Genomic DNA, 12,629 nt, shown 5'->3' with positions numbered 1-12,629 from the left:
AACTTAAATTTATATCACTATTTTTTTTCTTTATTATAAAGCAGGCATGAATGTACATTCTTAAAATTTATCAGTATACTACTTATGCACACAGGAATACTGTATAAAATTAACAATAAGATTTATAAAAAATTATTGTAACGATTATTAATATAAAAGACACTATTATTAATAAATCTTACTCTATTATTACAATACCAAATATTTTTTACTTTATGTAAACATAAGATCCTTTCTAAATGCATATGCGTTATGCACAAAGTGGTGCATAGATGTGTGCGTGTTGTGTTTCCATAAGTTCGTATCACGTGCATGCAAAATGAGTTTGTACTGAATGAATAACAAAATTTAATTACTGTTGGAGCAATAAATAACGTTAAACTACTGCCTTTTTCACACAAATAAGAACAAATGTTTCATTCACAGGTAAATTATTTGACACATTTAATCAAACGAGAACAGAATAGGTTAAGATACATCTTAAGAAAATTTTGCAGGTATCTTCTATCATACGAAATATTACAAACACAACTTTGCACAATAATGGATACATCAGTGCTCTGCAACGAGTATTGTTTTCAGATGAGGTTTTAATCAAGAGTACTTTACCTTCTACCGAAGATGTATGCAAAGCAATTATACAATAATTTAAACTTTTGTAAAACATCCATATAATTTTATAAATAGTCCTCTGCAATTTGCACATGTTTTTCAGTACAGTAATCTTTTATTTAATATATTTTAGCCAGCACCTGATAAATTGTATAAAAAAATAGAAATTGAAGTTAGAGGTAATGACCCTGCTGTCCTTAAAAGTTATGGACAATTTGCTTTTATGGCAGCTAAACATTTAGATATTCAAGTTGGCCAAAAGTAAGTTATAGTTTGCACTTGTTTGTACGAATACTATAAGATTATAACATGTAATGTTATGATTAACAGTGTAGCTCCACACAAAGCTGTTCACGAAAGATTAACATTGCTCAAGTCAGTGTTTGTTCACAAGAAGCATAGAGTTCAATATGAAAGAAGGACATACTATAGATACCTTGATTTTTTCAAACTAACTGGTTCAACAGCTGATACATTTCTAGAATATCTACAAAGAAATCTTCCAGAAGGAGTAGCTATGAAAGCTACAAGGGTATGATTCGTGTTATTTATTGTTTCATACAGAAAGAATGCAAATTCTCATTAAATATGATTATTACAGGTGGAATTACAAACATTGCCAGAATCAGTTAGACAAGCATCATCTTCTTCAAAAAAGAAAGAATAGAATGTAATATACCTTTATTTTAGTATATAGATAAATAAATTGTATAAAATAGTTGATTACAAATTTTCTTTTTCTTTTTAATTTATATTAAAATTTAATTTATACATGTATCATTTTGCTTTTTTCCATAGCTAGGCTATGAATGTGTATTATTCAATTTTGTATTTAACAAAGCAGGCATTGAATGCATTGTGTAAAAGCTAGAATTTTTCCTTTGCATTACAAACGAATTACGCAGTTTTTCAAATAAATTTTCACTGGATTTATCCAGATTTGTATTTGATACATCTTCATTCCGATTTTTTTTATTTAATTGGACGCTAGCTATGCATCTGTGTAGTATGAATGTATGCTCTACAAATACACGAAATACACAGTTAGTAAAATTAGCATAATACGAATAATTTATGAATGAATTATTTTATTTTATTGTCTACTCACTAAGGGGCTTCAATTGGTAAGGTGGATGAATGGCTGTGCCATAACTTAACTGGAGTATAGTTATGAATAAAAGTATAATCAATCTTCTAATCATTTGAAACGTGAATATAAACGTTTTAGTGTAAAAAATTTCAATTTTTTTATATATTATTCAAAACTATTTCGATATATTGAAGAATAAACAACAAATTCTAAAATAAGAAGTACAAAATGACATACAATGCAAAGTTAATCGATATTTCGCGTATTGCACTGTGAACCTAACAGAAGCTACTGGTTCTTTCTTTTCTTCTTTTTCTTGTTCATCAAGCAAACCGGTTTTGTAGAAGAGCTAGCTTGAAAGTTAGATTTAGCTTTTCGGGATGTTTTTCATCATGTGTATCTAAACAATATTTATCTTCGACGCAGTCAAAGGAGGCGTAAAAGTTACATTTATTGAGGTACTAACATTTTTTCATATAATCTTCCACTCCATTTTTCAATCTCTTGTGAAAATACTCGTATCGTTTACAGAACTGATATATAGTTTTTCAAAATGACCATACTCTGATATAGTCAACCTCAAGAGCAGTATGTGCACCGTTTTCTTGCCTCCAAATTGGTAACCACTGGTTCCTTTGATTCCAAAATTGCAGCATTGCCTAATATACACAATTTATTAATAGAAGTTCAATAATAAAAATTGGTAAAAACTAATTTTACCTTAGCTCCAACATTTCTCCAAGGCTTTGGAGATCCTGAATTAGTTGTCTCATCAGGAAATACCCGTATACCTCCAACTCCAACGCCAATAGTAATATAAAACTATTTTAAAGAAAAGTAAGTCTTGTATCACAAACAAATTTCTCCAGTAATAAAAAATTATTCATAAATTTAGAGCGTACTTCTTGATCGAAGGGAGCCATTTTATCAAATTTGTCGTCGTTTAACCACCCATCTGTGTCTGGAGTTAATCTATCGACTTCATCGCCATCGACGAAAAACTGAAATCCATCGCTGGTCCAGATGGTCGTGTAAACATGAAAATCTTTCGTCCATTTTGGACCATTCTCTCGAATCTTAGAAACCATGTAGTTCTCAAGTCCCGTGCTTCTATCAATTCTCACCCCAAAATCTAGCCGTCTAGAGTCGAAGATCGTTCTATTGTTAACATTAATTAAATTATTGTTACCACGAGCAAGACCTAGAATGATGCAGCCACTGGCATATCCGGGACCATAGTTATTGTACTTTGGTTCCAACCATATCTCTATTAAAATAATATTCAATTGATTAGCACACGCTTTCATAGTCTTTAAGTCAAGATTTTACTGATTTCGAAACGATACTTGCCTGGGTATAGCCAATCACCTTCGGGAAATTTCGCCCTAATCTCGATTTTACCATACCGAAAATAAAAATGATCTTTGGTCATTAATCTGGCGGACATAACAGGTGGTAGAATGCTAAAAGCAGCGGCTTTTCGCGTACATTCTGCGGGAATATTACTGGTGCAACTATAACAAATAAAAATGTACTTTATACTTCCAGGAAAAAGTATTTCTTGAATATTATTGAGTTGTGTTTACCCTCCAAGTTGTAATTTTCCGTATGACGTTGCACTTTCGCCATAATAGTCTTCCAAAATCAGAGGTTTAATACGAAGTACTCCATTTTGAACTTGTACTAAAGATTCATGGTGCTCGTTATGGTACACGCAAAATTCGTAATCCTACAACATTAAATTCACGTAATTATATTTATTTTCTATTAAAATATATTATTTTTTTATTATATTACAACTTACAGGACCTAAAGGTATTTTGACATCGCGCTTCCAGACTGATTTGTTAAAATAATTGAAGGTTTCATTGAATAATAATGCGCCAACAGTAGATTTACGCGTTTCTCTACTACTGACATTAGTTTCTTCAGATTTGGCTGCAAATTACATAATTATGTTAATGCTTCAAATAAGTTACACAACAATAATGTACATACAAGTGACTGTCCACGTCTGATTTTCTCTTTTATATGTCGATCTATCGACTTGGGCGTAAATCCAATAGTGTATTATATCCCCCTCTCTCATATTTATGTTTTCCCTCTGAAAGGTCCATTTCCCGTCTTTTTGCCTATAAACCTCGCCTGATATTTCTCCCACTTGACTGGGTCCAATTTTCTTATTCACGTTACCTTGAAACGCAAAAAATTGTACTCCTTCTTCATCTGTAAAAAAAGCAGATTTTCCGTTAACTAAGATAAAATAACAAATTTTTATGCATCATTCATTTTTCGATCACGTATCTACTGTTCAATTCTCGAATGAATCACGCTGTACTGATGAGGAAATATGATTATCGTGTTAGTCTGGTAACCCCGGGGAATTACTAATGAGAAATAATTCTCCATTTATAGCTATTATCAACTTACGTGGTATCGATATTCGAATTCCTCGAGGACTTAGAAATTCAAACGTTGGCTGGGGCAAGGTATAGGCATCCACTGATCTAACGAAATCCCCGAAATTTGAAACCAATATTAGAAAACTTATGATAAACATGGCACAGTGACTGAACATTATTTTGATATTTAAAATTTATCTGTTCTCGCAGAAATTATCTGTAGAAATGTAAGGTCAATAAGGGAGTCGAGAAAAATAAGCACGCGTAGAGTGTACACGCTGCACTGACCTAAGTAGATAATTCTGATGACTTTCTAGACTCTTCAAAACCCCTCTTCTCCACGCTTCAGCTCGCGGGGCATCCCAGCGGGATAAACCTGCGGAAATGTACAAATTTTATATAGAAGATTATTGCTGTTTACTCATTTACAATTAATACAGGCGTGTTAATTAATCGTAGTTTAGATAGCGTTTTTTTACGTCATAGAAACCTGAGCTTATTTGCAAGCATGAATTTGAAATTAATAAGATCTAATTAAGCTACTGTTTAAATATAGCTTTATAAATGAATTACTTATCGTAATCAAGATTTCTTTATTCCATTCATCACTATGTTTCAAAGTTTCCGCCGCTCGCGTTATCAGCATGCGCACTTGTCAACCAATAAAGAACGACGATGTAACTTCATTTTACGCAAAGGACGCGCTTGGTGATGTCTTTTGAGCGCTCTGTTTGATCGATAGCAAATATATTAAAAATTTGTAGTATGTTACCAACAAGGAACTTGAGAAGCAATGGCCTTTTCAAATTGGTATCTTCTAAATCCGTAGCAAACGTAGTAAATAGACATTTAACACAGCAGATAAACGCTTGTTGTAAAAGAAATGTTATAGGTTATCTCATGCTCCATTCAAGCAAATGTTTCGATAAAAATAATGATTTAAAACCGATAAATCATATGTTCAAAGCGCACTTTAGTTCAAGTGGAGGATATCCTGCTAATCAGTAAGTATAAGTTATTATATATTTTGAAATATATGAAGAAGACATGGCAGCTGCATTCAAATATTCTTCATACCTTAATTTTGTGTATCCGTTTTATTTCAGGGAACTCACAGCTGTACAATTTGAAAAAGTTTCAGATGAGACCTTAGAATCACTGACAGAGTACTTTGATGAACTAATTGAACAATCACCACATTTAACAGAAGCAGATGTCTCATATGGGGTATGCAGAGATTTATTTCTCTTACTCAGTTAATTATGTTTCTCATCAATTTGTGAGTAATGGTTCTCCGTATTCATTCTATAGGATGGTGTACTAACTGTTAAATTTGGTGATTCTTATGGTACTTATGTTATAAACCGACAAACTCCAAACAAGCAAATTTGGCTGTCCTCTCCTAAATCAGGTCCAAAGAGATATGACTTTGTAGATGGTAGATGGATCTATAAACATGATGGGAAAACAATGCATGAACTACTGAATAATGAAATACCAGCAATCACAAGGGATCAAGTTTGTTTTGATAAATGCTCCTACAGTGGTAAAGAGAAGGAAGCTGTGTTGAACAGTCTTTAGTACTATTGACTCATGTCTGACATTGTGATTTTAATTAATGTAACTCATTGAATAAGTCATATGTGTATACTGAAAATAGAAAATCTCAGTCAGTATATATAAATTATTGTATAAACTAGGCAATACATTGTAATATATTTATGTGAGTATCTCATACCTTTGTAAAATATTTGCATGCTAGAACAACACATCATAGAATTTATTTCGCTGCATCTATGACGTACAAAAGTAATTATATCCTTTATAGTCTTTTATTCTGTAAATAAAATATATACGATTATTTAAGCACTGCTAAACTTTCTTAATTTTGCACTAATAAATATTTCAAACCTAAACCTATCTTTAAGCATACCACTGTATATTGAACAGACAGTAAAAATGGAGATTATGGAAGATGGAAATCTTGTAGATCGCGTTAGAATTTTACTCCAACGAGATATGCAGTATTATCAGGTAATATCTGCTTCAGCATAAGCTTAATTTTACTTACTGCAGTCTGTGACAATAGTTTATGGTAATCCAGGAAATGCAGACAGTACTGAAAGAGCCACTGTGTTCGCGCATATGTGGTGGAAAGCTCGATTTTCCAAGACACGCTTCGTTTGCTGCTATTAAAATTGTATCGTGGTGGGAAGCAGACTTCCAAGCTGCGTTTAAACGTTATTCTGGCTTATCGAGTTCGACTGAACATGAGACTGTTGCAAGTACAGAACACGAGGGTGAAGTCATTAAAACAATACAGCCATCTGAATTCGCGTTGACTGTTGTCGATACTGCTGAACAATTACTAGGTATCTTAATTAAAAAAAAAATTAATAATTCTGAATAACATCGTGATATCTTCTGATTATTTTCAGAGCATTTGCATTTACTCATTCAAGAATCATTAGATCATGCAGATTTGACTGTACTGACTGCCACCTTAGGAGCAGCCGCATTAATTAGAAATTGCTTATGGTGTTACTCTCAGCAAGCTAAAAACGTAATTTCTTCGCAGACGAGGTAGAACTGAAAACGAAAATTTCTAATGAAAAGAAAAGTACAGGAAAACTAATCCAGTTTCATTTCTTTCCCTCTTTTATTATTGATAGCGAGAAATTAAATAAATCGTATAAATCTTATCATGAAATGGCTGAGGCTGTCGCAGAAAGATTGCTTGATCTACATTGTCGTTTAATTTCGCTATACATACTCAATGAAGCTGATTCTCTCAGCTGGCATAATACCAAATCATTCTTCGAACGAGAACGATGCTCTTTCGTCATACAAATGTGGTGGTTGTATATGCAAGGTAACATAATTAAACTAGTTTATGTTCAGCAACTGTGCTTACAATTAAATAATAGATAATTTTATTAAAAGGTTCAAAAATTATGACAGAAAAATTTTGGGCAAAAATGGACAAACTTTGATTGGCAATAACTCAGCGAAAAATCATCGCAGGACTATGATCTTTTTTTCAAATTACAGCTTGAAGTCTTGACTGTAAGGCATTATGCCTTAATTTTAAATTTGGTGCACCTCCACTACTGTAGCGCCTTCAATCTGAAGGCATGTTTATCATACTGAAAATTGCAAACTTCGACGAATTGTAGAGAATCGTGAAAATTTTTTTCGGAGATTCCGCTTCCGCGAGAATAAACTAGCATCCTTCCCCTGCAATCTCTAAAAAAGATCATGTCGCTACGATTTTTTTTCGCGAAGTTACAGGACTTCAAAGTAACCCCTGCATTTTCGTCATGTCTTGACATCACCCGATGTGCTGCAAAATACAAGGGTTATTTTAATGTGCTGTAACTTTGCGAAAAAAAATCGTAGCGACATGATCTTTTTTACAAATTGAAGGGAAAGGATTCTATTTCATGCTCCCTTAAACAGCATCCCCGAAAAAAATTCATCCGAGCCTGTGTATCCCCTCAAAGTTGACAATTTTCAACGCGGCAGATTGTAAAGTTTGACAAAATGCAGGAGCTCGTGAAAATTTTTTTCGGAGATTCCGCTTCCGCGAGAATAAACTAGCATCCTTCCCCTGCAATCTCTAAAAAAGATCATGTCGCTACGATTTTTTTTCGCGAAGTTACAGGACTTCAAAGTAACCCCTGCATTTTCGTCATGTCTTGACATCACCCGATGTGCTGCAAAATGCAAGGGTTATTTTAATGTGCTGTAACTTTGCGAAAAAAAATCGTAGCGACATGATCTTTTTTACAAATTGAAGGGAAAGGATCCTATTTTATGCTCCCTTAAACAGCATCCCCGAAAAAAATTCATCCGAGCCTGTGTATCCCCTCAAAGTTGACAATTTTCAACGCGGCAGATTGTAAAGTTTGACAAAATGCAGGTGCTCGTGAAAATTTTTTTCGGAGATTCCGCTTCCGCGAGAATAAACTAGCATCCTTCCCCTGCAATCTCTAAAAAAGATCATGTCGCTACGATTTTTTTTCGCGAAGTTACAGGACTTCAAAGTAACCCCTGCATTTTCGTCATGTCTTGACACCACCCGATGTGCTGCAAAATGCAAGGGTTACTTTAATGTGCTGTAACTTTGCGAAAAAAAATCGTAGCGACATGATCTTTTTTACAAATTGAAGGGAAAGGATCCTATTTTATGCTCCCTTAAACAGCATCCCCGAAAAAAATTCATCCGAGCCTGTGTATCCCCTCAAAGTTGACAATTTTCAACGCGGCAGATTGTAAAGTTTGACAAAATGCAGGTGCTCGTGAAAATTTTTTTCGGAGATTCCGCTTCCGCGAGAATAAACTAGCATCCTTCCCCTGCAATCTCTAAAAAAGATCATGTCGCTACGATTTTTTTTCGCGAAGTTACGGGACTTCAAAGTAACCCCTGCATTTTCGTCATGTCTTGACATCACCCGATGTGCTGCAAAATACAAGGGTTATTTTAATGTGCTGTAACTTTGCGAAAAAAAATCGTAGCGACATGATCTTTTTTACAAATTGAAGGGAAAGGATCCTATTTTATGCTCCCTTAAACAGCATCCCCGAAAAAAATTCATCCGAGCCTGTGTATCCCCTCAAAGTTGACAATTTTCAACGCGGCAGATTGTAAAGTTTGACAAAATGCAGGTGCTCGTGAAAATTTTTTTCGGAGATTCCGCTTCCGCGAGAATAAACTAGCATCCTTCCCCTGCAATCTCTAAAAAAGATCATGTCGCTACGATTTTTTTTCGCGAAGTTACAGGACTTCAAAGTAACCCCTGCATTTTCGTCATGTCTTGACACCACCCGATGTGCTGCAAAATGCAAGGGTTACTTTAATGTGCTGTAACTTTGCGAAAAAAAATCGTAGCGACATGATCTTTTTTACAAATTGAAGGGAAAGGATCCTATTTTATGCTCCCTTAAACAGCATCCCCGAAAAAAATTCATCCGAGCCTGTGTATCCCCTCAAAGTTGACAATTTTCAACGCGGCAGATTGTAAAGTTTGACAAAATGCAGGTGCTCGTGAAAATTTTTTTCGGAGATTCCGCTTCCGCGAGAATAAACTAGCATCCTTCCCCTGCAATCTCTAAAAAAGATCATGTCGCTACGATTTTTTTTCGCGAAGTTACGGGACTTCAAAGTAACCCCTGCATTTTCGTCATGTCTTGACATCACCCGATGTGCTGCAAAATACAAGGGTTATTTTAATGTGCTGTAACTTTGCGAAAAAAAATCGTAGCGACATGATCTTTTTTACAAATTGAAGGGAAAGGATCCTATTTTATGCTCCCTTAAACAGCATCCCCGAAAAAAATTCATCCGAGCCTGTGTATCCCCTCAAAGTTGACAATTTTCAACGCGGCAGATTGTAAAGTTTGACAAAATGCAGGTGCTCGTGAAAATTTTTTTCGGAGATTCCGCTTCCGCGAGAATAAACTAGCATCCTTCCCCTGCAATCCCTAAAAAAGATCATGTCACTACGCTTTTTTTTCGCGAAGTTACAGGACTTCAAAGTAACCCCTGCATTTTCGTCATGTCTTGACACCACCCGATGTGCTGCAAAATGCAAGGGTTACTTTAATGTGCTGTAACTTTGCGAAAAAAAATCGTAGCGACATGATCTTTTTTACAAATTGAAGGGAAGGATTCTATTTTATGCTTCCTTTAACAGTATCTTCAAAAAAAATTTTTCTAAGTCTGTGCGTCCCATCAAGTTTGGCAATTTTCAATAGTATAAACATATTCTCAGATTTAAAGTGCTACAGTAGCAAAGGTGCTTTAAACCTAAGATTCAGACGCAGTGTCTTAATTTTAAGACTTTAAGCTTTAATTGAAAAAGAAGATGATCTTATAAAAATGATTTTTCTATACCATAATTTTTTTGTGCAGTATATTTCAACTCATTTACGAAATTCTTTAATATATTTTTGTTGATGCCTGTTATTTGTAGGAACTAAGGCAGATTTATGGAACACTGTATCCCCTAAAATGGCACAGCGTGTTTTTTCTGGTATGCTGAACGAGTCACTGTCCATTATCGTGACAAGATTTATTTATGTAAGAGAATATACTTTTACTGACTATAGTAATTTGTTCACTTTAAAAGCTGCACTCTATTTAAAGGGCCGACCAAGCTTAGCAAGATCCGAGCAATTCTGGACAGACGCCTTCAACGTCCTCTGTTGCACTGGATACCTTGCGCTAGGCGCCTCTGTTAGCGCCAACGAAATGATTGGAATGAAGTTAAACAAACTGCCAATAGCTATCAGAGACATACACGTAAAATGCAATGAGTTATTAGTTTGCCTTTTACTGAGAGGCACACCTCTGCAAGAACTGTACCAGGTAAAAAACCAACTCTTGAAGGATTCAGAATAAAAGTATTCAACTTTCTGTATTGATTCAACCAATGTTGAACTGTAGGTTTTTCGCAATGGACTGGATAATCTAGAAATTTTGAAACCACGTCGCGGTCCCGCGCCTTGGTTGTTAATCTGCGCTCCAAATTTGGTAGGATCGATCGATTCTGATGTGTATATTTCAGATCTACCCGAGGATCGAGGTGTAATTTTGGAGTTGAATGTACTTAGACATCAACCACAGCCAAATTGGCCTCAGTTGATAAAGGTGCGTGAAAAATTTAGCATCTATATTGTTAAATAAATATTCACGTATCAAATTTACGTAGATAATTTCCATGAACAATTACTCAGTGGCAAAAATGTTACTAAATACTTTGGTTCACGAGTGCGACGACTTCACTTCCGAAGACTATTTCGATAATCTAGAAAAACTAAGGGTTGATGGGAAAAGCTGCGGCGGGTTCTTGTGCGATAATGCAACCTGCGATCGATCATTGAAAATAACATCATCGACGTGTCTTTATAGTATAGTATATATCTTAACGTGCATTGCGCAGGAACCTGGTCATGTTATCGTGCCAGCATTGAAACAATATCATGAATGGTCCAGGTACCTCGATCGTCAACAGGTACTTGTTTTAATTTTCTCAAACAACAGAAACAAAAAACGAGACAATTAGAAATGAACAAAAAATAAAGGATCTACAATATTGAATATTATCTATAAACTCTCAGGTCTGGAATCAATCGAGACCACCATGGCTGAACGCAATTCTGAATCCTTTAAAGAGTATGATGCAACCCGTCATAGAAATGCTTTTGGAAGCTGTGAAAGTAAATATTTAAGTAGCAAGATCGTTTACCTGATGCATGTCTAAGATAGTAGTAAGCAAGAAATTGATTTTCAGACAGGAGCCAGCGTTTATCAAGCAATGTCCTTGGTTATTGGCTGTTTCGCGGAATTGCACACGACTTTACCACCACCAATTCTGAAAATTGCCTTGACATTAGACGACAATATTCCTGCTCACTGCCACCCTATTGGTGGGAACGTTCTTCTACATATCCTCTGCGTGTCTCTTTATAGTGCTCTTCTGGAGTTCTCAAAATGTAACCAAGAGACACGAGATAGTTCAAATTTTAAGGAAACGGATCAGGAATTAAATTTCTTCGATTGCGCTAATACGTCTGGAATTGCAATTGCATTAGCTGAGGCTATTTGTAGTATAGACGAAGACGATAAGCATACGGCTCAGATTGACGATTTTTTTCAGCTTGTGAAAGATAAGTAAGGCTGCTTTTTAACTGTAGAATTCTTTTAAGGTATTTTTTATGTGAAATTAAAATATTTTTAGTGCTGACATGACTACGAAACCTATGCAAAGTAGTAAAATAAACCAGGCTTTCTCGATTACTGAAGCATACACAGATCAATTGTTGTTCACTAAAGTCGGACGACGAGCTTTGAAAGTACGTCGAAGACTGATTTAAATATAATAAATTATTCTATGTGTATCTACATTTCAGATAACTCATGAATATTTAATTCGCGCGTCTGACTTAATATTAAACAATCTACGACATAATGAGGTTCAAAAATGTTTAACTAATCTACCACCGCTATCCCCCCTCGTGAAGCCATTAACTTATACAATGTTTCATATCGAAGATACAACCTTTGATCAAGTGAGACTTGAAATTAAAATAAATAAAATAAGAGTAGTGAAGGTACCTGATTCTAAGATTTTGATGAGAATAATAAAGTCCTTTTTGTAGTTCCTCATCGAGTACGAAAAAACAAACTGGAGGAAGGCACTAACAATGCCACTGTCAATCACTGTAAAACGCGCGCGAAGTCAAATTTTATTGCGTCCAGAGTTTAAAAATATCGGCGAATTGGCGCACGAAGATAGAGAGGCGATGCTGTCCATTAAAAAGCTCTGTTCTTCGATAAAAACGGCACACTTTAAATAACACAATACAACAAAATTATGCTATTTTGTTAAATTAAGAGATCAGTTTTATGTAGATCGAAAATAAAATAAATTATATAAAAAATAAAGTTTGTTTTCTTTACCATATAATACTGCCTATCCTTTTTTATCTATATCTATTATGTAGTTCAAATTTTCGTCGAA

General features: G+C 34.8%; 5 protein-coding genes across 6 annotated transcripts; 3 read left to right on the top strand and 2 right to left on the bottom strand.

Moving 5' to 3' along the window:
* The first annotated feature begins 273 nt into the window (after positions 1-273).
* Positions 274-1,343, top strand: Mrps10 (mitochondrial ribosomal protein S10). The gene is made up of 5 exons (XM_076383147.1): positions 274-426; positions 498-623; positions 746-873; positions 943-1,144; positions 1,214-1,343. Exons 1-5 carry the CDS (start codon positions 412-414, stop codon positions 1,277-1,279), a joined length of 537 nt encoding a protein of 178 aa, XP_076239262.1. The 5' UTR covers positions 274-411; the 3' UTR covers positions 1,280-1,343.
* A 5-nt stretch (positions 1,344-1,348) lies between these two features.
* Positions 1,349-1,989, bottom strand: LOC143182254 (uncharacterized). Its single transcript, XM_076383149.1, has 2 exons — positions 1,721-1,989; positions 1,349-1,633 (listed from the first exon to the last, which is right to left on the bottom strand). Exons 1-2 carry the CDS (start codon positions 1,812-1,814, stop codon positions 1,416-1,418), a joined length of 312 nt encoding a protein of 103 aa, XP_076239264.1. The 5' UTR covers positions 1,815-1,989; the 3' UTR covers positions 1,349-1,415.
* Positions 1,990-2,131: 142 nt separating this feature from the next.
* On the bottom strand, positions 2,132-4,806 carry LOC143182249 (beta-1,3-glucan-binding protein). Its single transcript, XM_076383144.1, has 10 exons — positions 4,678-4,806; positions 4,393-4,480; positions 4,133-4,209; positions 3,701-3,928; positions 3,507-3,640; positions 3,289-3,431; positions 3,053-3,216; positions 2,605-2,969; positions 2,423-2,524; positions 2,132-2,361 (listed from the first exon to the last, which is right to left on the bottom strand). The coding sequence occupies exons 1-10, from the start codon at positions 4,748-4,750 to the stop codon at positions 2,251-2,253; spliced, it is 1,485 nt and encodes a 494-aa protein (XP_076239259.1). The 5' UTR covers positions 4,751-4,806; the 3' UTR covers positions 2,132-2,250.
* Fh (frataxin) lies at positions 4,789-5,974 on the top strand. The gene is made up of 3 exons (XM_076383145.1): positions 4,789-5,108; positions 5,211-5,331; positions 5,416-5,974. The coding sequence occupies exons 1-3, from the start codon at positions 4,870-4,872 to the stop codon at positions 5,683-5,685; spliced, it is 630 nt and encodes a 209-aa protein (XP_076239260.1). The 5' UTR covers positions 4,789-4,869; the 3' UTR covers positions 5,686-5,974.
* On the top strand, positions 5,975-12,544 carry LOC143182247 (uncharacterized). Of its 2 annotated transcripts, XM_076383140.1 has the most exons (13): positions 5,975-6,138; positions 6,209-6,476; positions 6,543-6,687; positions 6,777-6,976; positions 10,080-10,186; positions 10,253-10,474; positions 10,553-10,756; positions 10,818-11,120; positions 11,227-11,325; positions 11,400-11,779; positions 11,847-11,961; positions 12,019-12,177; positions 12,268-12,544. In XM_076383140.1, the coding sequence occupies exons 1-13, from the start codon at positions 6,064-6,066 to the stop codon at positions 12,463-12,465; spliced, it is 2,475 nt and encodes an 824-aa protein (XP_076239255.1). In that variant the 5' UTR covers positions 5,975-6,063; the 3' UTR covers positions 12,466-12,544. The 2 variants fall into 2 exon arrangements, with proteins under 2 accessions (XP_076239255.1, XP_076239254.1); XM_076383139.1 differs by having other exon boundaries at positions 10,080-10,474.
* The last annotated feature ends 85 nt before the right edge of the window (positions 12,545-12,629 follow it).

The sequence above is a fragment of the Calliopsis andreniformis genome, chromosome 8 (genome assembly GCF_051401765.1).
Source record: "Calliopsis andreniformis isolate RMS-2024a chromosome 8, iyCalAndr_principal, whole genome shotgun sequence".
NCBI lineage: Eukaryota > Metazoa > Arthropoda > Insecta > Hymenoptera > Andrenidae > Calliopsis > Calliopsis andreniformis.
Note: the sequence above shows the minus strand (reverse complement) of the source record. Positions and strands in the feature narration are given on the sequence as shown.